This window comes from Opisthocomus hoazin, chromosome 32, assembly GCF_030867145.1.
Source record: "Opisthocomus hoazin isolate bOpiHoa1 chromosome 32, bOpiHoa1.hap1, whole genome shotgun sequence".
In the NCBI taxonomy this organism is placed as follows: domain Eukaryota; kingdom Metazoa; phylum Chordata; class Aves; order Opisthocomiformes; family Opisthocomidae; genus Opisthocomus; species Opisthocomus hoazin.
In genome coordinates this window covers 2,456,869-2,482,166 of record NC_134445.1, presented here as the reverse complement: position 1 = coordinate 2,482,166, position 25,298 = coordinate 2,456,869, and the positions used below count along the sequence as shown (strand labels likewise).

The 25,298-nt window shown below is 68.3% G+C and overlaps 3 protein-coding genes across 10 annotated transcripts in view; 1 reads left to right on the top strand and 2 right to left on the bottom strand.

Moving 5' to 3' along the window:
- The first annotated feature begins 773 nt into the window (after positions 1-773).
- Positions 774-10,235, top strand: AAAS (aladin WD repeat nucleoporin). 2 transcript variants are annotated; one of them, XM_075445661.1, is made up of 18 exons: positions 774-830; positions 1,064-1,192; positions 2,538-2,665; positions 4,159-4,214; positions 4,392-4,483; positions 4,824-4,870; positions 5,344-5,442; positions 5,854-6,045; positions 6,300-6,443; positions 6,577-6,697; positions 6,938-7,062; positions 7,303-7,363; positions 7,492-7,582; positions 8,071-8,164; positions 8,288-8,358; positions 9,335-9,416; positions 9,690-9,774; positions 10,005-10,235. In XM_075445661.1, exons 2-18 carry the CDS (start codon positions 1,070-1,072, stop codon positions 10,131-10,133), a joined length of 1,740 nt encoding a protein of 579 aa, XP_075301776.1. In that variant the 5' UTR covers positions 774-830; positions 1,064-1,069; the 3' UTR covers positions 10,134-10,235. The 2 variants fall into 2 exon arrangements, with proteins under 2 accessions (XP_075301776.1, XP_075301777.1); XM_075445662.1 differs by lacking the exon at positions 5,854-6,045.
- A 1,840-nt stretch (positions 10,236-12,075) lies between these two features.
- Positions 12,076-15,829, bottom strand: MYG1 (MYG1 exonuclease). 2 transcript variants are annotated; one of them, XM_075445676.1, is made up of 7 exons: positions 15,644-15,829; positions 14,814-14,926; positions 14,569-14,728; positions 14,273-14,422; positions 14,063-14,185; positions 12,678-12,859; positions 12,076-12,583 (listed from the first exon to the last, which is right to left on the bottom strand). In XM_075445676.1, the coding sequence occupies exons 1-7, from the start codon at positions 15,827-15,829 to the stop codon at positions 12,397-12,399; spliced, it is 1,101 nt and encodes a 366-aa protein (XP_075301791.1). In that variant the 3' UTR covers positions 12,076-12,396. The 2 variants fall into 2 exon arrangements, with proteins under 2 accessions (XP_075301791.1, XP_075301792.1); XM_075445677.1 differs by having other exon boundaries at positions 15,686-15,810.
- An 811-nt stretch (positions 15,830-16,640) lies between these two features.
- VDR (vitamin D receptor) overlaps positions 16,641-25,298 on the bottom strand; it is a 39,189-nt gene continuing 30,531 nt past the window's right edge. For 5 of the 6 annotated variants that reach the window (XM_075445670.1, XM_075445671.1, XM_075445672.1 and 2 more), the window contains 6 exons: positions 21,598-21,782; positions 21,269-21,392; positions 20,159-20,330; positions 19,540-19,691; positions 17,872-17,988; positions 16,641-17,745 (listed from right to left, as the gene is read on the bottom strand). In XM_075445670.1, coding sequence (XP_075301785.1) covers positions 17,486-17,745; positions 17,872-17,988; positions 19,540-19,691; positions 20,159-20,330; positions 21,269-21,392; positions 21,598-21,782 — 1,010 coding nt within the window. In that variant the 3' untranslated portion in view covers positions 16,641-17,485. The remainder of the gene's footprint in view (positions 17,746-17,871; positions 17,989-19,539; positions 19,692-20,158; positions 20,331-21,268; positions 21,393-21,597; positions 21,783-25,298) is intronic. The other variant, XM_075445675.1, reaches the window with a different exon arrangement.

Sequence of the window (25,298 nt, the reverse complement as noted above, 5' to 3'; positions counted from 1 at the left end):
CGGGTCCCAGTTACGGACTGGGATGGACACGGGCACCCACAGGATCTGGGGGGGGACACACAGGCACCCACAGATCCCAGTTATGGACTGGGATGGACACAGGCACCCACAGGACACGGGTGGGGGGACACAGATGGGCACCCACGGGTCCCTGTTAGGGACGGGGGATGGACATGGGCACCCACGGGATCTGGGAGGGGGGAACACGGGCACCCACGGGTCCCAGGGACAGGGTGGGGGGTGGGGGGACACACAGATGGGCACCCACGGGTCCCAGTTATGGACTGGGATGGACATGGGCACCCACGGGACCTGGGGGGGGGGGAACACGGGCACTCACGGGTCCCAGTTATGCAGTGGGGATGGACACGGGCACCCACGGGACCACGGTGCGGGGCGGGGTGGGGGGATGTGGACACCCACGGGAGCGAGGGCTGTGGGGTGGAGGGGGACACGCGGGCACCCACAGGACCCAGGCACGGAGTGGGGATGGACACGGGCACCCACGGGACCGGGGAGGGGGGAAGGGGACGTGGGGACCCACAGGACCCGGGGGGGTGGGGACGCACCCACGGGAGCCAGGCACAGCGGGCGGGGGGAGGGCACCCACGGGAGGGCCGCGATGTCCCCGGGGCACCCCGAGGTGCGATGGGGGGGGTGTGGGGGAGGGCGGTCCCGGCGCCTCTCGGGCATCACGCGCCGCTCTCCCGCCCCTCGAACCGGGGGCCGCGGCCCCTTTAATTCCCCCCCCTCCACGCGCCCCCTGCAGCGCCGCCAGGGGGCGCGCGAGCGCGGTTTGACCCTCGCCGGGCCCCGTCCGCGGGCAACCGGTAACGGCGGCGGCGGGGCTGGGGGGGGCCGGGGGGTCCCCGGGTTTTGAGGGGGGGGGGGGGCGGTGGGACCCCCCCCCCCCGGGGCAGGGTGGGGGGTTCCGGGGGGGTCCCGGGGGTGTGGGGGGGCGGCGGCGGCAGGCCCACCCGGGGCAGGGTGGGGGTTCCGAGGGGGTCCCCGGGTTGGGGGGGGTCGCGTCCCAGCCCCTCGCCGCTGCCCCCCCCCCCCCCAGGGCCCGATGTGCTCCCTGGGGCTGTTCCCGCCGCCGCCCCCCCCCGGGGACGTCACCCTCGGCGAAGTCGGCAACGGCCTGGTCAGCGGCCGCCGCGGGCAGCCCCTCCCGCTCGGCCTCCAGAGCCAGGTGAGCCCCCGGGCCGGGCCTGCTGCGGGGGGGGGGGGACACGGGGGGGTCCTCCCGGGCCCTGCTGCGGGGGGAGGGGACACGGGGGGGGTCCTCCCGGGCCTTGCTGCCGGGGGGGGGACACCGGGGGGGGCTCCTCCGTGCTCCCCTTGGGGGCCTGCTGTGGGAGGGAGGATGGGGGGGGCTCTTCCTGGCCCCCCCCAGGCCCTGCTGTGGGAAGGGGGACACGGGGCGGGGGGCTCTTCTCTGCCCCCATTTGGGCCCTGCTGTGGTGGGGGGGGGACAGGGGGCTCCTCCCAGGCCCTGCTGCGGGGACAAACACACATGGGGGGGCTCCCCCCTACCCCCTTTGGGGCCCTGTTGTGGGGGGAGGATGGGGGGGGCTCCTCCTGGCCCCCCTCTGAGTCCTGCCCTGGGAAGGGGGACACGGGGGGGCTTCTCCCAGGCCCTGCTGGGGGGGAAACACACATGGGGGGGCTCCTCCTTGCCCCCCTTGGGGACCCGCTGTGGGGGGGAGACAACACACGGGGGGCTCCTCCCAGGCTCTGCTGGGAGGGGGGGGACAACACACACATGGGGGGGCTCCTCCCTGCCCCCCTTGGTGCCCTGCTGTGGGGGGGGGGGGGACAGGGGGCTCCTCCCAGGCCCTGCTGGGGGGGACAACACACACATAGGGGGGCTCCTCCCAGCCCCCCTTCGGGCCCTGCTGTGGGAAGCAAGGATGGTGAGGGGACTGGAGCATCTCCACTACGAGGAGAGGTTGAGGGAACTGGGCTTGTTCAGCCTGAAGAAGAGAAGGCTGCGAGGGGACCTTATAAATGCCTACAAATATCTGAAGGGTGGGGGTCAGGAGGATGGGGCCAAGCTCTTTTCAGTGGTGCCCAGTGACAGGACAAGGGGCAATGGGCACAAACTGGGGCACAGGAAGTTCCGTCTGAACATGAGGAAGAACTTCTTCCCTCTGAGGGTGACGGAGCCCTGGCCCAGGCTGCCCAGGGAGGTTGTGGAGTCTCCTTCTCTGGAGATATTCAAGACCCGCCTGGACAAGGTCCTGTGCAGCCTGCTGTAGGTGACCCTGCTTCGGCAGGAGGGTTGGACTAGATGACCCACAGAGGTCCCTTCCAACCCCTACTATTCTGTGATTCTGTGATTCTGTGAAGGGGTACCCCGGGGGGGGCTCCTCCCTGCCCCCCCGAGGCTGCCCTCGGCCACCCCGTCCCCCCCAGAGCATTCCTTCACCCCTGCGCCCCGTCTTTGCCCCCCTTCTTTAACCACGTGGCTGTGTGCAATGTGGGGGGGAGCCTGTCCCAGCTCCCCCCCCGTCTCACCCTGCCCGTGCCGGCAGCTGGCAGACCTGCCCGTCCTCAGCCTGCCCAAGGAGATGCTGAAGGCCCACGGCCGCGCCGAGCACAGCACCCGCCCGGCCTTCATCCACCACCGCGAGTCCCTCTGGAAGAGATGCCTCAACGCCTGGTGAGTGCGGCCCCCCCGCAGCTCCCCCCCCCTGCTCCTCACCCCCCCCCACCCTGCGGCCTCGCTGCCCCCGGGGTTCTCCCAGCCCTCACCCCGCTCGGAGTCACCGAGTCGCTAAGGTTGGGAAAGACCTCTGAGAGCAAGTCCAATGTCACCCCAACATCCATGTCCCCAAGGGCCACATCCACACGGTGTCTGAACCCCTCCAGGGATGGGGACCCCACCACTGCCCTGGAAGAGAGCTTGGCGCGGCTGGGGGCAGGGCCAGCAGAACCTGGTCCCCAGTCCCTGTCCCCTCGTCCCTCCATCTCCAGTCCCAGGTCCCAAACCGCGGCCCCTGGTCCCCCAAGTCCCCAGTCCCTGGTCCCCAGATCCCATCCCTGGTCCCCAATCCCTGGTCCCCCAAGTCCCTGTCCCCTCGTCCCCCCACCTCCAGTCCCTGGTCCCCCAAGTCCCCAGTCCCTGGTCTCCAGTCCCTGTCCCCTCGTCCCCCCATCTCCAGTCCCAGGTCCCCAAACTGTGGCCCCTGGTCCCCCAAGTCCCTAGTCCCTGGTCCCCAGATCCCATCCCTGGTCCCCAATCCCTAGTCCCCCAAGTCCCTGTCCCCTCGTCCCCCCATCTCCAGTCCCAGGTCCCCAAACCGCAGCCCCTGGTCCCCCAAGTCCCCAATTCCAGGTCCCCAAATCCTAGTCCCTGGTCCCCAATCCCTGGTCCCCCAAATCCCTGTCCCCTCGTCCCCCCATCTCCAGTCCTTGGTCCCCAAACCGCAGCCCCTGGTCCCCCAAGTCCCCAGTCCCTGGTCCCCAGATCCCATCCCTGGTCCCCAATCCCTGGTCCCCCAAGTCCCCAGACCCTGGTCTCCAGTCCCTGTCCCCTCGTCCCCCCATCTCCAGTCCCTGGTCCCCCAAGTCCCCAGTCCCTGGTCTCCAGTCCCTGTCCCCCCGTCCCCCCATCTCCAGTCCCAGGTCCCCAAACTGTGGCCCCTGGTCCCCCAAGTCCCTAGTCCCTGGTCCCCAGATCCCATCCCTGGTCCCCAATCCCTAGTCCCCCAAGTCCCTGTCCCCTCGTCCCCCCATCTCCAGTCCCTGGTCCCCCAAGTCCCCAGTCCCTGGTCCCCAGATCCCATCCCTGGTCCCCAATCCCTGGTCCCCCCAGTCCCTGTCCCCTCGTCCCCCCATCTCCAGTCCCTGGTCCCCCAAGTCCCCAGTCCCTGGTCCCCAGATCCCATCCCTGGTCCCCAATCCCTGGTCCCCCAAGTCCCTGTCCCCTCGTCCCCCCATCTCCAGTTCCAGGTCCCCAAACCGCGGCCCCTGGTCCCCCAAGTCCGCAGACCCTGGTCCCCCTCCCCCCAGCTGAGGGGAGAGCTGGTTTGGAGGCCCCCTGGTGGAGGGGGGGGTCTCAGCAGGTGCGGGGGGATTTTGAGGGGGTGGGGGAGAGGGGGTTCGTGGCACGGCCGCAACGGCGAGGGGGGCTGACGGAGCTCTCTGCGGCAGGCGGGACGTGGGGCTGTGCGGGGTGCTGATGGAGGTCGCCAGCGCCGAGGAGGAGGGTGAGTCTGGGGCCGTCACGGGGGGCCTGGAGATCCCCCCCCCCGGCTCTCTCCGGACCTCGCCGTGATCCTTCCGATCCCCTCACCCCCCTTCCCGTGCCGTGCCGCGCTTCCTCCGCCCGGCGAGGCTCCCGCTGCCGACCGCGGCCGCTCCGACCGTCCTCCGTCCGTCCGCAGGGCTGCAGCGGGTGAAGGTGGCCTCGAGGTACCTGCTGGCCGTGTGCCGCTGGCTCTCCTCGCTGCACGGCTCCCTGTTCCCCCACCTCTCGGTGAGTCCTGCTGGGGCTTCACCCTGGCACTGGGGGAGGCCGGGACGGTGCGGCGCGTCCCTGCGCCGGGCAGGGGGGCGGCTTTGGGCGGCGGGTGGGTGCTCCCCACTGAAAACACGGCAAAATATTGCTCGTGGGGCTGCCCAGCCACAAACTCTGCGGGTTTCCTCGGCCGAAGGGAGGGGAACGGGCGCTGGAAAGGTGTCGGTGCAGCACGGTGCTCCCTGAGGGGCTGAAATGGCGGGGGGGGGGGGGGAGGATGAGGGGGTGTTTGGAGGCGGGGGGGGGTCCTCACCGCTGTGCCCACAGCAGCTCCGTGCTGACCCCTCTCCCCCCGCAGCTGACCAGCGAGGACATGATTGCAGCGTTCTCCCAGGCCGTGGACTGGTGAGTCCTGCGAGCTGCGTGGCCCCGGCCCCCCGAAACCTGCCAAAGGGGGGGGTGCGGGGCCGAGCCAAGCGGGGTGGGGGTCAGGATCACCCCGCTTTTGCTGTGTTCAGCCTCCCCCCAGGCAGGAATTTGGGCAAATATTGCCCCGTTGCCTCTGGCTGCCCCAGTTCGCGTCCGACGGCGAGCGGCGGAGCGCTGCACGTGGGGGGGACGGCGTTAAACTAGATCAGGGCTGGGAAAATCCCGTCCGGTGCCGACCCCAGCCGGCGTGCGAGCCGTCCCCTCGGCAGAGCCCGGCGAATAATTGCCGGGAACGGGGAATTGATCGGAGAAAACGGTCCCGCTCGGCAGCGGAAAGGGCGTTTTATTTCCCTGGTGGCTCTGGGAGCCGCTTTTATCGGCCCTGGGGGGGCTGCTGGGTGGTGGTGCCCGGTGCCGTGGGCCTCAGCCTGCCCCGTCGCTCCCCCCAGGGCCGGCTGCACCGTGCGGGCCTTCGCCTGGCACCCCCACACCAGCAAGTTCGCCGTGGCTCTTCTGGATGACTCCATTCGGGTCTACAACTCCAGCAGGTGAGGGCTGGGCTGCTCCTCGGCGCCGCCGGCCCCGTCCCGGGAGTTGTGGCTCCTCGGGGGGTGTCTCCGCAGCCCCCACCCCGGCTCCCCGTTTCGCCCTCTCGCATCACCTCCGGCACGCAGCGAGGATTCCCCGCCCCGCGCTCGGGCTTTGCCCTTGCCGGCACCGGCCGTCCCCACACCTTCTTGCTGCGCAGCGGCTCTGCAAGGACAGCTCCCAAAATCTTTGGCCTTCCTTAAGCTCCGGGGTTGTTTTTTCCCTGCCCCACCCCCCTTCCCCTCGCTGCTGGGTGGCTCCGGGTGGCACGATGCCTGGGTGGCACGATGCCCGGGTGGCACGATGCCCCGGCTGCCCTTGTCGCAGGCAGAGCGGCCTCCCGGGCGTTGTTGAGTCTCCTTTCTCCCCAGGTCCCCCTGCTCCCGCAGGGCGTGCCGAGGTCTCCTCAGGAGAAGACTCTGCCGGGTGGTCCTGCAGCCCCCCCGGCGCCTCCCCGCTCGGGCGCTCTCCCCCAGCCGGGATTTGAAGCCGCCAGCGAGTGCCGTCTCCCAGCCCGGGGCCGGGCCGTGGGCAGCGCGGGGCACGGCCCTTCGTCGCTCGAGGTGTGCTCCGGCTCGCTGCACGGCGCCGGCGTCACCTGCCTGGGGTGTCTGCTGTCCCCCCCCGGGAAGCAGGTCACGGTGGGGTGCGTCCCCCCTCCTCCCACTCTACGCTTTTAGGCCCCCCACCGTGGTCAGAGCTGGAGAGAGGACCCTGCGAGACAGCCCGCAGCCCACCTCAGGCTGCGTGAGGACGCCTGATCCCCGCTGATCCCCCCGCTTTGTCCCTTTTTCATGCTCTCCCCCCTCTCCGGCAGCGCCACCATCCCCTCGCTGAAGCATCGCCTGCAGCGGAACGTGGCCGCCATGGCCTGGAAGCCGCTCTGCGCCTCCATCCTCGCCGTCGCCTGCCAGAGCTGCGTCCTGGTCTGGCACCTGGATCCCACCTCCCTCTCCACGAGGTGATGGCCCCGCGCGTCGCCCTGCCCCGGGCTGCCGCCAGCCCCTTTGGGTTGACGCCGGGCGGGTGGGGGAACCGTGGGCCAGCCTTTCTGCCGTCAACCACAGCCGGTTTTTCTCTCTCCTTCCCTCCAGACCCTCGTCCGGCTGCGCTCAGGTGCTCTCCTACCCCGGGCACAGCCCCGTCACCAGCCTGGCGTGGGCTCCCAGCGGGAAGCTGCTGCTCTCGGCGTCGCCGGTCAAGGCAGCCATGCTGGTGAGTGCGAGGCCGTGCCGTCGGGGCGGCTGCCGCGGGGACGGCTCGGCTGCGGGCACGGTGGGGACGGGCGGCGGCGCCTCGGAGGACGGATTGGGCAGCTCCTGGGTCTGAAAACATCAATCCGTGTTCCCTAATCCATGCAAAAATGCCCCCGAAGCTGCGCTGACCACCCGCTCAGCGGTCAGGTGCCGGTGTCGTTCTCCTCCTCCTCCTCTTCCTCCTCGTCCCCTCCTGCAGGTGTGGGACGTGTCCACCGAAAACTGCGTCCAGCTGCAGTGGTTTGGCGGTGGCGGTGTCACCTTCTTGGCTTGGTCGCCGGACGGCAGCAAGGTCCTGGCAGCCACCCCCTCGGCGGTGTTCAGGTGAGCTCCCCGCCCGTGTGGTGTCCCGTTCCAGCCCTCGTTACCCTTTTTCTTTGCTCCGAAACCAAGCGGCTCGGGAGCCTTTGTGTCCGAACTGCTCCCGTCCCTGCCGCGTCCGACGCGGCGGTGGGAGGACGGGTGGGCGATCGGCTCTGACAACCTCGGGCATCTCCTGGAGCAGCAGAACCGGGGCGGATCCCAGGGACTGACCCCGCTCCCGGCGACCTGTCTCTCTTCCAGAGTGTGGGAGGCTCAGATGTGGACGTGCGAGCAGTGGCCCACCATCACGGGACGCTGCCAGGTAGGACGGGGCATCGCCCACCCGTGCGGGGCAGATGCCACCTCCCAGGCCCGTGGGGACACGGGTGGTGTTTCAGTCGCTGTCCCCGGCCGGGGCAGCGGGCGCTAACGTGGCTTCGTGTCCCGCAGACGGGGTGCTGGAGCCCTGACGGCAGCCGACTGCTCTTCACGGTGCTGGGGGAGTCCGTCATCTACTCCTTGTCCTTCTCGGAGTACCGCCGTGAGTCTGCCCGAGCCGCCCGCCGAGGCGAAGCTTTCCACGGGCCGGCGGCCGCTCCCCGGGCGATCTGGCTTGGCCAGAGGGGCTTCGTGTTTAATTAGCTGCGTTTCCCGGTCTGCTGGGCGCGGAGGGACAGGGGCAAACCCAGGGTATGCAGGGGGAAGGGTGTCTCCGGGGTCTCTCAAAGCACAGAGTCTCTGTGGGGTTGAGCTTTCCCCCCCTCGCGTTGCTTCTGGCTCCCGGTTGTGCTCCGACAGTCGCAAACGGTTTGATTTTAAAGGCCGAGCTGACGTGGGTTTCTTCCGTGGAGGCGGCTGGTCCCGGTGTTTGCTGGGGGAGAGCTCCCCTGTGCTCCACCCCGGGCGCTGCTGGGGGAGCAGCACGTCGCTCCGCGGCCGCGGAGCAGCAGAGAGAACTTGCGTGTCGCTTCGGAAATAATTGGCGTGAGGCGAGCAGGAGACGGGAACTCACCGGGCCGTTTGTTTCAGGGGAGATGCAAGGGCAAGTGGGAGGCTCGAAAACAGCTTCCATCGTGGCAGATCTGTCCGAGACCACCTTCGAGACCCCCTACGGGGAGGAGAGGTGGGTCTGGCTGCGCGGTGGGATGCGTGGAAGGCTGTGCCCCCCCCCCCCAGGGCAGCAGCCCCCGGCGCTGGGGACGGTGGCCGGAGGTGGGGATTTCACTGCTGCTTGTGCCGGTTTCAGGATCGGGGGAGGAGAAGTCTGCTCCCTGGTGTGGGACCCCACCGGCGAGAGACTTGCAGCCATCATCAGAGGTAGGTGCTGCCTGCGCCCTGCCTGCCCCAGCGCCCCGCTTTCCCAGAGAATCCCCCTTCCAGCAGGCCGACGGGGCGCGGGACCCCGCTGGGGTGAGGAGTCGGGGTGGCTGCATCCCCCCCTCCGTCCTTCCTCGCCGTGACTCCGCTCCTCCGATCCTTCGGAGAGGGGTGCGTCCCGGTTCCCTCCCCGCTCCCGGTCGGATGAATCGCCCCTCCCAACCCCGCCGCAAGGTCTCCACGGTCCCGCAGCGCCCGCGTGACGCCTGGAGCCCGGCTGGGCCTCTTGGCCCCGGTTTTAGCAGCAGCCCCTGGGATAATGGAGCCATGGAGGCTCTCCGGGGTGCAGCCGGGACGGGCCTCACCCCGAGGCAAAGCCGACCCTGGAGGGAGCACCGAAACGCGGTGCTGGGGGTGCTGCTGCCCCGGGCTCCCTCCCCGCGCACCACCCGCAGGGAGACGGCCGCAGCGGCCGGGCCCAGACTCGGCAGCTCGGATTTTTGCTGTCCTTAAAGCTGGGTGGGGAAAAAAAATTGGGTGCGTGTGGGGAAAACCCGAGGGTACCAGGACTCCCACAGCCACCCCGCGCCGTCCGCTGCGCCTCCGGGCAGGTCCTGGGAGGATCCCAGTGCAGAAACGGGGATGGGATGGAAAATAACCTTGGCGTGGGGGAGGCAGGGCCCCCCCCTCACCCCGCGCAGGCTGCGGCGTTGCCAACGGAGTCGCCTCGCCTGTCGCCCAGAGCTGCCTGCCCCGGACCTCGGCGCCAGCTTTAAAGCACTGAAGGGGCTCCAAAAGCCGCGTCCCGGGGTCCTGTGTGCCTCGGTGCCAGGAGAAGGCGGCCTGCGGGCAGCTTCCCCCCACCTCGCTGGCTGCCTGCCCCAGTCTCCCCACAAAAACCTGACCTCGGTGTCCCCAGGCTGGTGACCCGGGGCCCAGGGAAAGCCTCACCGCTCGCTCTCGCTCTCTCCGGCAGCGCATCCCGACGTTCCCGGCAGCCAGGCCGTCCTCGCTGTGTTCCGCACCCGCAACAGCCCCGTGTTTGAGCTCCTGCCGTGGTGCGTAGCGGCGGGGTCGGGGTGGGTGAACGCCGGCGATCCCCGAGGCGTGGCGGGGACGAGCAGACGCCGCCGCCCCGTGCTGCTGCCGCCGTTTCGCCCCGGAACGGGCCGCGTTTTGCCCGTTTTGTCCGTTATCCACCTCGAAGCACTTTGGGTCGCGTTGCCTTTGCCCGGCGCACCCCGGCAGGGCCCGAACCCGAACGGCGCTGCGTTGTGCCGGCGTGCTGCCCCGCGGCCCTGCTGTAACCGCAGCTTTTCCTTTCCCCGCAGCGGCTTCGTGCGCGGCGAGCGCGGTGCCCAGCCCCAGCTCGTCGCCTTCCACCCCTGCTTCAACAAAGGCGCGCTCCTCACCGTGGTGAGTGCCGTCCCCGTCCCCGTTTCGGCAGCTCCTGGGGCTCCCCGTCGCCGTCCCCGAGGGAGATCAATCCGGGGGCTGAGCAGCGGGGTGGAAAAACCTCCCCGCAGAGGAGGGGGGGACACGGTGTCCTCGCTGGGATCACGGGGAGGATGAGGGGGACGCTTGGGCTCTCACCCCGCGCTGTGTCCTGTCATCATCTGCCTCCTCCCGTCCTCGTTCCCCTCCAGTGCTGGTCCACGGGGAAGATCAGCCACGTCCCCTTCTTCTTCACGAGCGCCCACGTCCCCGGTGCCAGCCTCAGCCCCGTCGTGGCCAGCGCCGGCATGCGGGAGCCGTCCCTCTTCTCGGAGCCGTGACAGCGGCGTCTTCCCGAGGAGCCAGCGCCGGGACGCTCCCTCCTCAGCCTCCCTCCTCCTCCTCCTCCTCCTGGGACACGCGGCCTGGCCTCGGCTGCCTTGAACACCTCCCCAGTGTCTCGGCTCACGGGGCTGGCTCTTTCTCCCTGCCGCCGCTCGCTCTTCGTGCCCTGGGGAGGGGCCTGAAAGTTTTGGGAGGGGGCGAGTGCTCGAAGCCCTGCGGGTCTGGGTACGCTGTGACGGGCCAAAACCAGCCCGAGATGAGCCTAGAGGAGAACGTCCCCTCGCTGTGCCTTAATTAAAAGAATTAAGGCATCGGCGTGCTCGTTTTGGCTGGGACGGTGAATTTCCCCCCTGCAGAAATGTTCCGTGCCAGCGGCGGCACGCTCAGTTGATAAATCAGGGTCGGCTGGGGGGGGTAGGAATCCATTTTTTATTTTTATTTGAATCATCCTTTCAGGGAGTTCGAGTCCTTTCTTGTCCGAGAGTTTGAACTTTTCCATGAATTTGGTCTTTTTTTTTTCCATGAGTTTGGTTGGGTTCTGTGAAATTTGGTGAAATTCGGGAGCTCTGGGAAACTCGCAGGTCCCGCGACCGCTGCTCGGGGCCTGGCTGCACGTCGGGGGGGGGGGTGGGGGGTGAGAAAGCTGCCCGGGGCCGTGCAGCTTCGCTGTTTTTATGAGCTCCTGTGTTGTCTTACAGCGCTCTCTGCTTCTCGCCCCACGCGTTCTCCGCGTCGCGCCGGCCGGCTGGGTCGCACGGCAGCAGCCCCTGGGGGTTAAAGCGCCGCTGCCCCGAGGGGGAAGGAGGGAGCCGAGGGGGGCTGGGCCGTGAGCGCAGCCCCGGGGGTGGGAAGAGCCCCCCCAAAGGGAGCCACAAAGGCCGTGGGTCTGTAAAACCCCAACCTCGGCACGTTTTGGGGTGCAGCCGGGCAGGGACCGGGGCTCGTGCCGGCCCACGTGCGCCCAGCCAGCGCCGAAGCATGGAGGGGAGCAGATGGGCACCCCCAGTCCCCTCCCCCCCACGCAGGGATTAATGGGGGGGCTGGGGGGAGCGTGGATAAACCCTGGGATTACACGGGGTTAATCCCTGGGATTACGCTGTAATCGCTCTGCTAAAACCCGGGGCCCAGAGATGAGGGGGAGAGCGCAGGGGCCCCACTCAGCCCCACAGCCACCCCCGGGACCCCCAGAACCCTCCTCAGAGGCGTGCCCGGGATGGGGGGGGGGCCAAGGAAAACCCCGCGCAGGGGCATGGCCGGGAGCGGAGCCGAGCCCGGACAGGGTTGGCGTGAGGATACGGGGCAAAAAACCCCGGGTACGAACCCGCTCCAGCCGCGGCGGCAGGTCCAGGGCCGCTTCGCCCTCTCAGCGCCTCACAGGACGGTGCTGAGCGGCTCTTCCTCGCCCTCCTCCTCCTCTTCCTCCCGGCTGGGGGGTTCGCAGGGCAGCGCTCGCAGGTACTCGAGGTGCAGCCGGGTCTCGGCTCGGCTCCTCCGGACGTATCGGCCCACGTAGACGAGGACAGCACCGAGCCACCCGCCCACGGCCACCAGCACCGCGGCGTCCGGGCTCCGCGGCCGCCCGCCCCCTGCCAGGGTCTCGTTGCGGCTGCTGGGGGGGGGCAGCCCCGGGGGGGCCCCCCCGGGCAGCCCCAGCGTCAGCAGGAGCAGCCAGGCCGCCCGCATCGCCCTGCGACCAGAGGCTGGCGGCGAGGGGGGGGGCTCTGCGTCCCCCCCACGTACAGCCGGAGGTGGGGGTTGGTGGCGGGGGGGGGGGGCAGCCGGACGCCTGGGTTCTCCTCCCAGTGGCAGGGGGGATGCGGGGGGGGCGATGCCTGCGCCCCAATTCACATCTCCTTGCAGCCCTTTCCCCCCTGCTGTGCCCCAAGGACACCCCCCCACCCCCCTCCCCAGCCCCCACTGCTGGAGCAGCAAACGCACTGGGAACGGACTGGTTTTTACTGGTGTTGGGAACCCGCTAGCAGCAGATACATAGCAGGAACGGGGACAATCTGCAGAGAACTGGACCCCAGCGGTCTCGCACCAGTCCACCACTGGGACTGGGAGCAGTGATGCCCCCGGGGGGGCCTGGCCCCCCGCCCCGGCCCCACAGACAGCTCCCCGCAGCGTCCCGCCGCGCCCCCGTTACACGTCCCGAGCGGCGACGGTCTCAGCCACCCCCAGCAGCAATCCCTGGAACCCCCACGCCGGGCAAGGGGTCACTTTCGGGGTGCCCACGATGGCGGGGGGGGGGACACACACTCATCCGCTCTGCGCTCCCCCCGCATTCTGCTGCGCCAGCGTCCGCCGCGCCATCTCCAACGCCCCTTCCCGCGTGCGGTTGCCGCCGATGAAGCCGCTGGCGTGGACGAAGACGCAGCCGGGGATGCCGGCGAGCCGGGCCAGCGCCTCGTCCCGGACCCCGCGCCAGGGCTCGGGGAGGGGGAGGCTGCGGGGGGCAGAGGGAGGCGGCGGGTGAGGACCTGGCCCTGAGGGGGGGGGAACGCGGTGGGGACAACGGACGCGGCCGGGGGGGGTCTCACCGGCTCTGGAAGGTGTGCGGCCCCGCCGGAACGCTCTGCACCCGCCACTGCCCGCCGCGGTCCGGGAAGAGGACGAGCTGGAGGGGCCGGGGCAGAGCCAGCTCCCGCTCCAGGCTGAAGACGTGCTCCTTCCAGGGGCAGCCGCCCCGCGGGAGCTCCAGCACCGCCCCGCTCACGTCCACCTGGGCGGGGGGACGCGCTGGGCAGACGGGGGGGTCCCGCTCCCGCAGCCCCCCCCACCAGCACCCCGTGCCTCAGCCGCCCCCCGCCCCAGCAGTGGGTGCTGTGCCCAGCCGGCACGGGGAGCGCTGGGCATGGGGGGAATATTGGGGTGCAGGGGGGGGGGGGGGGGGCAGAGGGGGGGTGCAAGGAGGTATTAGGGTGCGGGTGGGTCACACGGAGGGATTGGGGGTGTGGGGTACGTGGCTGTGCGTGGGGATGTGGGTGCGTGCAGCTACACGCAGGGATACAGGGGCACGGGAGGGGGTGTGCAGCCGGCTGTGGGGGTGCAGGAGGGGGTGCAGGGCCGTGTGTAGGGGGACAGGGGCACAGGAGGAGGTGCAGGGCCATGTTTAGGGACAGAGGGTCACAGGAGGGGATGCAGGGCCGTCTGTAGGGGGACAGGAGGGGGTGCAGGGCTGCGTGTAGGGGCACAGGGGCACAGGAGGGGGTGCACAGCTGTGTGTAGGGGTATAGGAGGGGGTGCTTGGCCATGTGTAAGAATATAGGGGTGCAGGAGGGGGTGCACAGCTGTGTGTAGGGGCACAGGAGGGGGTGCAGGGCCATGTTTAGGGACACAGGGGCACAGGAGGGGGTGCAGGGCCATGTTTAGGGACATAGGGGCACAGGAGGGGGTGCATAGCTGTGTGTAGGGGCACAGGAGGGGGTGCATAGCTGTGTGTAGGGGTATAGGAGGGGGTGCTTGGCCGTGTGTAAGAATATAAGAGGGGGTGCAGGGCTGTGTGTAAGGATATAGGGGTACAGGAGGGGGTGCAGGGCTCTGTGTAGGGGTATAGGAGAGGGTGCACGGCTGTGTGTAAGAATACAGGGGTGCAGGATGGGGTGCAGGGCTGTGTGTAGGGCACAAGAGGGGGTGCAGGGCTGTGTGTAGGGCACAAGAGGGGGTGCAGGGCTGTGTGTAGAGGGACAGGAGGGGGTGCAGGGCTGCGTGTAGGGGCACAAGAGGGGATACAGGGATGTGTGTATGGTTACAGGGGCACAGGAGGGGGTGCAGGGCCGTGTGTAGGGGCACAGGATGGGGTGCAGGGCCATGTGTAGGGGTATGGGGTGCAAGGGGCACCCCGGGCTGCTCAGGGAAGTTTACGCCGAGGGGCCCTGGCCTCCCCTCACCCCAGTGCTCCCCCCCGAACCGGCACGGTGGGTACCTCAAAGCGTCGCCGGATGGCCTCCTCCACCAGCCCCCGCGCGGGCAGCCAGGCGCGGTGGTAGTAGTCGAGCCGGTCCATGAACTCGCCCCCCACCAGCTCCATCGCCCGCTTGAACCCCGCCTGGGGGGGCAGAGGAGGGTCAGCGGTGCCCCAGGCGGGGTGGCCCCAAGCGGGGTGGCCCCAAGCTGCCCCAGTCCCCATCCCCACCTCGGTGTCCTGCTCAGGGTCGTTCCAGCGGGGGTTCAGGTGGCCGACACGGGCGCTGAGGGTGGTGGTGAGGGCGTAGCGGGGCTCCCCCTCCGCCTGCGCGATGCCGTTGTCGATGGCGTCGATCTCCTCCACGAAGTTCTCATACAGCTGGGGACAGCGGGCGTCAAACCGCTCCCCTCTTTCCTGGGCTCCCCCTCCCCAGGGTGCTCTTTTAGGGGGTGACCCCACCAAGGAGAAGCCCCAGGGGGAAGTCAGAGCCCCCCCCCCCCAGACCCTCCCAGTTCCCCCAGTACCTTATCGTAGAGCGCCGTCACGACGGGGCCGTCCTCCGGCTGCCCCAAGAGCCCCGCGAGGATCTGGGAGCCGAAGTGGCAGTAAACCAGCCCGGCGCTGCTCAGCTTCGTGGTCCAGGGCTTGTCAGGCCGGAGGCTCCGCATGGACTGTGTGAAGGACCTGGGGGGGCCGCGGGGTGAGCCCCGGGGGACCCCGATGTCCGGGAGACCCCGGGCCTCCGGTGGTGGGGGGGAAGAGGGCTCACCTCTGGTGGTGGTCGTAGCGGTGTCGCTCGGGGTCGTACTCGCCCCCGACGTCCACCACCACCTCGCACTGGGCCAGGCGCTGGGGGTCCCGCGTGCGCACCACCTCCGCGTCCTGCCGGGGATCGGGTGAGGCTGGGGGGGGCCAGGGCGGTCCCCAGCAGTGACCAGGAACCCCCCCGAGAGCTGCCCCTGGGGAGATCAGGGACCCCAAGGGGTGACTGCGGACCTAATGGTGGTCCCTGAGATGACTGGGGACTCTGAAGGGCGACTGGAGACCTAAGGGTGGCCCCTGGGTGGGACCAGAGGCACCCAGATGGGACTGGGAACCAAAGGGTGGCCCCTAGGTGGGACTGGGGACCCCGAGAGGCAACTGGGGACCTAAAGGTGGCCCCTGGGTGGGAACCAGAGGCACCCAGATGGGACTGGGAACCCAAGGGTGGCCCCTGGGAGGGACTGGGGACCCCGAGGGGCAACTGGGGACCTAAAGGTGGTCCCTGGGTGGGACTGGGGATCGCCAGGAGGGACTGGGGAACCAAGGGTGGACGCTGGGTGGGACGGGAAACCCCCCAGGAGGGACTGGGAACCGAAGGGTTGCCCCGGGGTGGGACCAGGGACCCCAGGTGCGACCGGGAACCCCGAGAGGCACCCCCAGGTCACGGGGTACCCCGAAGCGCGGCCTCGAGGAGGGTCCCGGGACTCGAGGGCGGGCAGGGGCCGGGGCCGGGGCACTGCACGGTGTCCCCGTCGCGCTGCAGGGGTCCCGGGAGGGAGCCGGCCCGGCTGCAAGGTGGCCCGAGCAGGCCGCAGTGCCGGTGCCCCGGGGCCGTACCCGGTAACGGGGCAGCAGGCGCAGCAGGTAGCACGCCAGCACCTCGTCGCAGTGGAAGGTGCCGTCGTGGGTGCCGATGCGCGGGGGGGTGTCGGGCCTCGGCCGCTTGGGCCCGGCCTCAGCCCCACTCCCGGGGCTCACGGCGGCGGCCATAATGCGGGCGGCGCGCCGCATGGCACTGCGCATGCGCGGCACCGCCCCCACGCTACAGCGCATGCGCAGCACCACCCCCCGGCCGCTCCTGGACAGCGCATGCGCCGACGTTTCCCCGCGCTTTTTTTTTTGTCTGCGCATACGCCATCCACGCCCGCACCCGCCCCCGCCGCTCTGCGCGTGCGCTCGTGCCGCCCAGCCTCGCCCGTCTGCCCTGCGCATGCGTCAGCCGCACCCGACTTCAATGACTCCTCCCCGCTCCTTCGCCAGCCCCGCCCAGTCCTCGCCCATCTGATGTACGCAAGCGTAACGTCACCCTGGTCCCCGCCCGCCTGCTGAGCGCATGCGCCAGCTCACCCCACCCAGCGCGCGCTTCAGAGCGATTACGCATGCGCCAGCTCGCCCCGCCCGACCCCGCCCGACCGCGAGGGCGCATGCGCCGTGCGCGCAGCCCTGGGATCGGAGCCAAGGCGGGGCTGCCGGGATGGGCGGGGCTTTCGGGAAGGGGGCGGGCCGGGAGGAATAGGCGGGGCTGGAGGGAAGGGGCGGGGCTGGCGCGGAGCAGCTGGCGTGGGGCACAGGGACAGACGGACACGGGGGGGGCTGGGGAGGGGGTGTTGAAACGGACCCGGATGCAGGGGGACCCAGCCGCGTGGGTGGGCTGAGGGCCTGCCCGGCCCTCACGGCCCCCTCCGCCGGCCCCGGGGTGACAGACGGACGGACGGACAGACGGACACATGGCAGCCCGGGTGCCGTTCCCAAGCACAGCGTTTATTCGCCCCGAGCAGCACCCGGCGGGGAGCCGTGCCCCCCCCCCCCCGCCCCCCAGACCCCCCCCCCCGGGGCGGCCCCGACCGCTGCCCCCAGCCCGGAGCAGGCTCTGGTGCTGCTGCCAGCACGGCCCGGGTTCCCGCCAGCCGCCGAAGCCGAGCTGGGCCCGTGGCCATCGCCCATGGGGGCCGGCGTGGGCTGGGGGGGTCCGTGGGCCTGCCCCGAGGGAGCGAGGGGTCCCCCCGGGAGAGCCCCGCTCCCCAAAGCCGGGAGCAGCGTCCGGAGGGAGAGCACAGCCCAGCCGGCCGCTGCCGCCCAGGGTGGGTTCCCCCTCCCGGGGCTGTCCCGGCGGCTTCGGCTTCGTCCCAGTCTCCCGGGAGTGGGTTTACTGGTGACGGCTGGGGGGACGCAGCCCGCGGCATCTTCTGGCAGGGATTTCGGGGTGCGGTGCGATCGGCTCTTTGAAACAGGGCGGAGGCGAGCGCTGCGGATTTTTGGGGGGGGGGGGGGGACAGAGGACGGCGCCGAGGGCTTGGCCATGCCGGGAGCCCGTCTCCCCCCCCAACCCCCCCCCAGCACTTCTCCATCCGAACAGCCCCGTTTTTTGGTCAGGAAAGAAGCGTTTCAAGGCAGCGCAGCCCTCAAAATCTCCATAAAGGGACAAGTCAGCTCCGGCGGCCGGCGGCGAAGCGGGAAAGCTGCTCACGAAGCGGGGGGGTCTGGGCCCGTCGCCGCCCCGCAGCGAGCAAACCTCGGCTGCCGCGGGTGGGACGACAAAGCCGGGACCCTCCAGTAGTGTGAAACCCAACCGTCTGCGTCCAAAACCCCCGCCCGGCGTCGCGTCCCTCCGCTCGCTGCCTCCGGGAAGCCCGGCTGACTTATCCCTTTACCGGCGGGCGCTCGAGCCGGCGGCCGGAGTCAGGAGATCTCGTTGCCGAAGACCTCGAGCACCAGCGGCGTGAGCTGCATGCTGTGCTCGGGCTGGAAGGAGAGGCAGCGGTACTGCTTGGAGTGCTCCTCGTTGAGGCTCCGCAGGTCGGCCAGCTTCTGGATCATCTTGGCGTAGAGCAGGCGGCTGCCGGGAGGAGGGTGCCTGCAGCGGATGTAGGTCTGGAGGATCTCCGAGAGGCGATCCTGAAGGGATTCCACCAGCGAGGTGTCCTGCACGCCGGGGCGATCTACGGAATACCACGGAGGCAGGGTGATTCCCTTCCCTCTTCGGGAAAGGTGACATTTCTGGGGACAAGCGCCTCACCACAGCCAGAATCCGGCAGGTGAACGCCCTCGGGGGCCGAGTGTCCTACCTGGGGACAGGATGCAGATGGCCATCAGGAGCACATGCTCTTCTTCGTGCAGGTTCAGCTTCTTCAAGCCAACCTGGAATTTCACCAGCGGCTCCAGCAGGTCCATGCTGTGGCCAGCTGGGAAGAGAGAGGACCTTTAGCACAGCGGGCTCTGGAACGAGACCTCCGGAGCCGAGGGGCGAGCGGGGAGCCCCGCAGCTCCTCCTTCAGCGCAGCACGGAGCCGGGGACTAGATGACCCACAGAGGTCCCTTCCACCCCCCACCGTTCTGTGATTCTGTGACTTTTGATACAGCCTAACGCGCGTTGGGTTTTAATTGTATTTTTCTCCCCAGCAGTTTCTCTAAAGCGGGAGATTGTGACCATGAGCCAGCAGCGTGCCCTGGGTGCCAAGAAGGGCAATAGGATCCTGGGGTGCATGAGGAGGAGTGTGGGCAGCAGGTCCAGGGAGGTTCTCCTCCCCCTCTGCTCTGCCCTGGGGAGGCCCCATCTGCAGTGCTGGGTCCAGTGCTGGGCTCCCCAGTTCAAGAAAGATGAGGAGCTACTGGAGAGAGTCCAGCGGAGGGCTGTGAGGATGAGGAGGGACTGGAGCATCTCTCCTACGAGGAGAGGCTGAGGGAACTGGGCTTGTTCAGCCTGGAGAAGAGAAGGCGGAGAGGGGACCTTCGAAATGCCTCTAAATATCTGCAGGGTGGGCGTCAGGAGGACGGGGCCAGACTCTTTCCAGTGGTGCCCAGCGACAGGACAAGGGGCAACGGGCACAAACTGAAGCAGAGGAAGCTCCAGCTGGACACGAGGAAGAACTTCTTCCCTCTGAGGGTGCCGGAGCCCTGGCCCAGGCTGCCCAGGGAGGCTGTGGAGTCTCCTTCTCTGGAGATATTCCAGCCCCGCCTGGCCGCGGTGCTGTGCCCCCTGCTCTGGGTGACCCTGCTTGGGCAGGGGGTTGGGCTGGGTGACCCCAGAGGTCCCTCCAACCCCTGCCATGCTGGGATTCGGAGATTCTGTGATGATGGAGCGGGTTTTGCTTTGGAAATCCATAAAGACAATTCACTTCCAGACATTTTGCCTTCTTCTCATCACTTCCACGCCACACAAGCGTCACAGACCCCACTCGTGCCCAGAGCCCTCCCTGCAAGCCGAATCTCTTCCCAGCCGCTCGCTCTGCTTCTCCCGCGGGATCTCTGCCCTTGCACCACGGCTCTCGGCATCCCCGCGTTACCCCGAGCCTCTTCCAAGTGCAGGGAGAGCTTTAAGGTCCGGGTGTGTCATCTGCACCCCCTGCTCTCCGTGCTGCTCCCCAGACCCTCAAGCAGGGACGGTTCCGGACAGGATTCCCCACCTTTCCCAGCTGCGGAGCAGCGGCTTCCCAGCCCTCGCGGCAGCTCGGCGCAAACCGAGCTCGAGCCCTGGTGTGGAGAGAGCCAGCTCTGAGCTACAGCCATGCTCCGGCTTGGCTTTCCTTCGGGAGTTACCGGCTCTGCCCGGCCGTGCGGTCCGGCTGCAGGGGCTCGGGAGACGGCGGGAGGGCAGGACGGGGGGCTCAGCCCAGCCGCGGCACTGCCGAGCTGTGGTCTTCCCCTCGGCGCTGGGTTTTGGCGTCTGGATTTGGGGCCAGGGTGGCATTTCCCAGCCCGCAGCAAGCAGGGGGGGTGCGCGGCAGTGCCGTTACCTTGGGTGACGTCGCTGACCCTGTACTTGAAGTCGTTGCTGCCGCAGGTCCACGTCATGTCCTCGAGGGTGAAGGACTGGTTGGAGCGCAGCATGATCACCTCGATGGCGCTGGATTTCAGCAGGGCGATCTGGTCCTCTGCTGCCAGGTCCCTGGGCCGGGGGGAGGAGGGAGATGCGAGACCCAGCCAGCGAGCGAAGGACCAGAATCCTGCCTCGGGTCAGCCGGGCTCTCCACCAGTAACCCAGTTACACCCAGTTCTCCCGCGCCCTGGGTTTCCCCGGGGTATTTCCGCAGCTGCCTGTATCGAGTGGAGCTAAACGGGACCTGAGGTCCTGCACAAACTGGGATGGGGACCGCTCCCACGGCCTCCAGCATCCGGGCAGCCCAAGCATTTTGCTGACAGGGTAAAGAATCGGGGTACGGAGAGGAGAGGAGGAACCCCAGGAAGGAGGAGAGACAGAAAACGTGAGAGCAGAAACAGACCTGGGAAGGGAAGAGAGCCCGAGGGATGGATGTGGAGATGAAAGAGAGAAACCATCTGGCTGTGAAGGGCAGGGCGGGATTCCCCAGAGCGGAAAACTGCCGTGGACATCGGATCCGGGAGCCAACGCCTCACCTGAAGCCCGGGATCATTTTGGCAAAGCCGATCACCTTCTGGATGCTGTAGCTGACCAAGTCAGCCAAGTGCGGGAGCATGGAGAGGTGGGAGAGGTCGATGTTCACGGAGGAGCTCTCGTCGTTCTCCTCGGAGAGGACCAGGTTGGAGAACATTGGGGGCTCCACGGGCTCTGCGGAGAGGGAGCTGCTCAGAGGGCACCCGGGGCTGCGGGGTGGATGCTGCGGGGCGAGGGGAGCGCTGCCCGCCCACCGCAGCGATGGCGTCCGTCCTGCCAGGAGGGCTCCGTGTTGCCACCGGGCAGCAGGACGCGAGGAGCGGGGCTGCGCGTTCGCCGGCTGCCAACGGCACCAAGGTTTTGGCACCGCGGCCTTTCACTCCTCTCCTGGGCTGTGATGGAGCCCGGCCGCAGCCGGAGCAGCGACGCTGCAGCTCAGCGTCCGCGTCGAGGCCACGAGGATGAGGAGGGGACTGGAGCATCTCTCCTATGAGGAGAGGCTGAGGGAGCTGGGCTTGTTCAGCCTGGAGAAGAGAAGGCTGAGAGGGGACCTTAGAAATGCCTCTAAATATCTGCAGGGTGGGGGTCAGGAGGACGGGGCCAGACTCTTTCCAGTGGTGCCCAGCGACAGGACAAGGGGCAACGGGCACAAACTGGAGCAGAGGAAGCTCCAGCTGAACCCGAGGAAGAACTTCTTCCCTCTGAGGGTGCCGGAGCCCTGGCCCAGGCTGCCCAGGGAGGCTGTGGAGTCTCCTTCTCTGGAGATATTCCAGCCCCGCCTGGCCGCGGTGCTGTGCAGCCTGCTCTGGGTGACCCTGCTTGGGCAGGGGGTTGGGCTGGGTGACCCCAGAGGTCCCTGCCAGCCCCGACCATTCTGTCCGCGCCCCGCTCGGCCATCCCGGGGGACTCAGACACCCAGAGCTCCGCAGGGCCTCAATCTGGCCAAGCACTTCGTGCTTTTTGCTCGCAAAAAGCCTTCGCAACACCCCCAGGAGAGGTCTTACGGTTCAAGAAGTTCCTCAGAAGAGGTAAAACAAGGGTCTGAATGGCCAGAACTCAGTAAAGCTGCTCCCCTTGTCCCCCCACCGCTGGCGGAGAGGAGAGCCTGGTACCTGGAAAGGCGCTGAAGGCGTCGGAGCCGAAGAGGTCGGTGGAGTCCTCCGACGAGAGGTCCTGGGTGAGGATGGAGGAGGATCTCGCTCCCGCCCTGCCGCTGGCGTTGCTTCTGACGGGGGGCTGGAAGAGAGAGCAGGGCGTGAGGACGGGGCTGGGAGAGCCATTTGCTGGTGGTCGTTCCCCTGCTGCCAACGGGTTGGGTCAAGCACCGGGGTTTTTAGCTCCTCGCTGATGAGAAGCCACGGGGTGAGATGGGTTTGGTGCCTCCGGGCAGGAACCGCTTGGTCCCGTGCGTGGGAATCGGGGCTGGCGCGACGGGACGTACCCGGAACTTGGTGAAGTCGGCGTACGTGGGGTCGTAGGTCTTGTGGTGAGCCTCGAGGAGGACGTCGATGACTTTCTGCTGCTCCTCCGAGAGCTTGGGCTTCAGGCTCTCCTTCAGCGCTTCCTCCTCCTTGCGCTTCAGGATCATCTCGCGCTTCCTCTGGACCTCCTCATCCGTCAGGATGACTGCAGGGACCGGGAAGGCGTCAGGAACAGGCGCAGGGGCTGGAGCCAGCATCCCCATCACCTTCCTCATCGGTCATCCAACCTGCACCCACCCCATCCCGCTCCCGTCCCCAGCTCCCGGCTCCCCGCGACGGCACCGGCACGGTTTGTGACCCCCACCCTGCAGATATTTAGAGGAATTTCAAAGGTCCCCTCTCAGCCTTCTCTTCTCCAGGCTGAACAAGCCCAGCTCCCTCAGCCTCTCCTCGTAGCAGAGATGCTCCAGTCCCCTCCTCATCCTCGCAGCCCTCCACTGGACTCTCTCCAGCAGCTCCTCATCTTTCTTGACCTGGGGAGCCCAGCACTGGACACAGCACTGCAGATGGGGCCTCCCCAGGGCAGAGCAGAGGGGGAGGAGAACCTCCCTCGCCCTGCTGCCCACACTCCTCCTCATCCACCCCAGGATCCCCTTGGCCTTCTGGGCACCCAGGGCACGCTGCTGGCTCAGGGTCACCCTGTCATCCCCCAGCACTCCCAGTCCCTCTCCGCAGAGCTGCTCTCCAGCAGCTCAGCCCCAGCCTGTGCTGGTGCCTGGGGTTGTTCCTCCCCAGGGGCAGGACCCTGCCCTTGCCCTGGTTGAACCTCACCAGGTTCCTCCCCTACCATGCTGGGATTTTGGGTAATGGGATGCCACGGGCTGGCCAGACCGCGCGCATCCCCTCCAGCACGCAGAAAGCAGAGAGAGGCAAAGCTCGCCGCGACGCGCAGGCAGCAGCGATTTAAATCGCAGGTCCCGGACCCGCGCCGGAGCAAACCGCAGCGGGGGGAGCAGCTGCGAGGCCCCCGGTACCGCTCTCCTCCAGCCGAGGAGGTCGCGTCCCTCCGACGCAGCCGAGCCGCGGCTACCCGACGCCGCGCTTGCCCGGGTGGCGGGGAAGGCTTCCGAGATGCTCAGCTGCTGCCGGCTGCCATGCCTGCTCCGGTCACCCAGCACGCTGCAGCCTCACAGCGCGTGCGTCGAGCCCGCGGGGAGCGGGGACGCTTCCCGGCCAGTCTGCCAACGCCGACCGCCAGCAAGTGACGTTTTCCCGGGCGGCCGCGACTCTTCACAGAATCACAGAATCACAGAATCACAGAATCACAGACTCTTCCCTCGCTCTCGTGCTCCGGCTCTCGGCCAGGCTCCGGTCCCAGAGGCCGGCGTTGCACAACGCTGCCGTGCAGCGGCTCCGGCGCCGGGGAATAACACAGCCCACGGTCGGGGCAGCGGGGGGGATTTTTTCCGCTTGGAGCATCACCGCCTATTCGGGGAAGCAGAGGAGAGCTGGAAACGCCACCTCGCTCCTCGCTCACCCTCGTCCCGCCCGGGACAACCGTGACCCGGCCAGGCACCGCTGCCCGCGCGCTGCCGGTCCCCGAGCATCCCCGCTCCGCTCCGGACCCACGCGGGAGTTACCCCTCTCTCCGCACAATCTCCTTCCAGTTTCTGCTCCGCTCCCCGGCTCCGAGAATGATGCAGGGTTTGGGGGTTGTTTTTTTTTGTCCCTTTGGGGATTTTCGGCACTGAGATCATAAATCGAGCCTCGTGGCGATGACGCTGAGCATCAGCTGCTCGTGGCTGCAGGCAGCTCCCGGCCAGCCCTTTCCTCGGAACAGGGGAGAGGGGATCCACAGGGTGCTGACCCCCGGCGAGCTCCAGACCCTGCTGCGGCACCGGGGAGGGGGACGAGCTCCAACCACCTGCACCCATGTCTGAGGACCCGGCTGCCAAGGGACAGACCACCCCAGGACCCGGCTGGGGACCCTCCCAAGGAGACTCCCTGATCCCCAGCTGGCTGGCACCACGACGGGCACAAAAAAACTCCCCAACAGCAAATAACGTGGCGGGGAGAGGATAAATTCAACGCCGTGAGACCGCTGCAGCCCCGTGGGTCCCTGCGGCCGCTGGATTTGGTGATGCATCATTTATCTTCCCGCTTTAGACCGTGCGGGGCAGGCGATCTGTCCCCTGTCCCTGCCAGCGCTGGAGAGCTGTTCAAGGCTCGGGGAGCAGGGGCAGAGGGGCTGGGAGGGGAAGCACCCAAAGGTTACGGGCGGCTGCGGACCCTGGGTCCACCTGACGCTCCACGCTTTGGGCATCGCGGCCCCAAGGGATGGACGTCCCTTCCTGAGCTCCAGGCAGCCGGCAAAAGATAATTTTGCAGGGCAGGAGGGAGAATTTCAGCATTTTGCCACCCAAAACAGTGCCAAAGCAGGTGGGAAAGTCCAGCGCCGAACCCTTCGCCGCACTTTCAAGTACATCCACGCTAAGCATCACCCTAAGGAAACCCCGGTGGGAAGCGGCCCGGGCAGCCGAGGCATCCCGGGGCTGGAGACCTGCCCTCCTCGGAGCCACCCGAAGGGAATCGGCTCCCAGCAGCGGCGGAGGAGCGTTCCCAAAGGCCATGGCTGTAAGGGGGGCTTCACCTCTGCCCATCACCCGCCCCGCGAGCTCGCCCCGCGCTTTACCCTGCGCCGATACGGCAGGCGGGAGAGCCACAGCTATTTAAATATCTGCAGGGTGGGGGTCAGGAGGATGGGGCCAAGCTCTTTTCAGTGGTGCCCAGCGACAGGACAAGGGGCAACGGGCACAAACTGAGGCACAGGAAGTTCCGTCTGAACATGAGGAAGAACTTCTTCCCTCTGAGGGTGACGGAGCCCTGGCCCAGGCTGCCCAGGGAGGCTGTGGAGTCTCCTTCTCTGGAGATATTCAAGACCCGCCTGGACAATGTCCTGTGCAGCCTGCTGTGGGTGACCCTGCTTGGGCAGGAGGGTTGGACTAGATGACCCACAGAGGTCCATTCCAACCCCTACTATTCTGTGATTCTGTGATTCTGTGATTCTGTGATTTGCTAACGCTGGCTGCTCGGGGTGGACCCAGGCGTTGCGGCGGGGCTATAAATCCTGCTCCAGCCTTATGGCCGTAACCTCGGCTGCCCGCCAGCTCCCAACCTCCCCCCCTGCGGGGACGGCGGCCGCCCCGACGCTGTCCCAGCTCCCCGGGGAGCGCCGGCGGCTCCGGGCTTTCGCTCTCCGTGAGTTTCAACACACGCCATCCCTTCCCCGCTGCGCCTGCCCGACAAGCGCTGGCTCCTCCAGCCCATCACCGCGGTGTCCGCTGCGCCCACACCCGGACCGCGCGCCGGGGAAGGGACCCTCGGCACGGCCGCGCTGCCGCCGGTCGCAGCCCTGCGTGGTTTGGGCTGGAGGCGATGGCTGAAACCCTCCAGGTCACCCGACCACCGCACCCTCCGGGGACGGAGGAGGGTCTGCCTGCGCCAGACCGCGAATTACAGAATCACAGAATCACAGAATCACAGAATGGTAGGGGTTGGAAGGGACCTCTGGGGTCACCCAGTCCAACCCCCCTGCCCAAGCAGGGTCACCCAGAGCAGGCTGCACAGCACCGCGGCCAGGCGGGGCTGGAATATCTCCAGAGAAGGAGACTCCGCAGCCTCCCTGGGCAGCCTGTTCCAGGGCTCCGTCACCCTCAGAGGG

Coding starts and splice junctions, on each gene's coding strand:
- AAAS (XM_075445661.1), top strand. CDS start 1,070: ATGTGCTCCCTGGGGCTGTTCCCGCCGCCGCCCCCCCCCGGGGACGTC. Junction 6,444..6,576: donor CCCACCTCCCTCTCCACGAG/GTGATGGCCCCG, acceptor CCTTCCCTCCAG/ACCCTCGTCCGGCTGCGCTC. Junction 9,775..10,004: donor AAGGCGCGCTCCTCACCGTG/GTGAGTGCCGTC, acceptor GTTCCCCTCCAG/TGCTGGTCCACGGGGAAGAT.
- MYG1 (XM_075445676.1), bottom strand. CDS start 15,829: ATGCGCAGTGCCATGCGGCGCGCCGCCCGCATTATGGCCGCCGCCGTG. Junction 14,423..14,568: donor TGACGGCGCTCTACGATAAG/GTACTGGGGGAA, acceptor CGCTGTCCCCAG/CTGTATGAGAACTTCGTGGA. Junction 14,186..14,272: donor ACCCTGAGCAGGACACCGAG/GTGGGGATGGGG, acceptor CTGCCCCCCCAG/GCGGGGTTCAAGCGGGCGAT.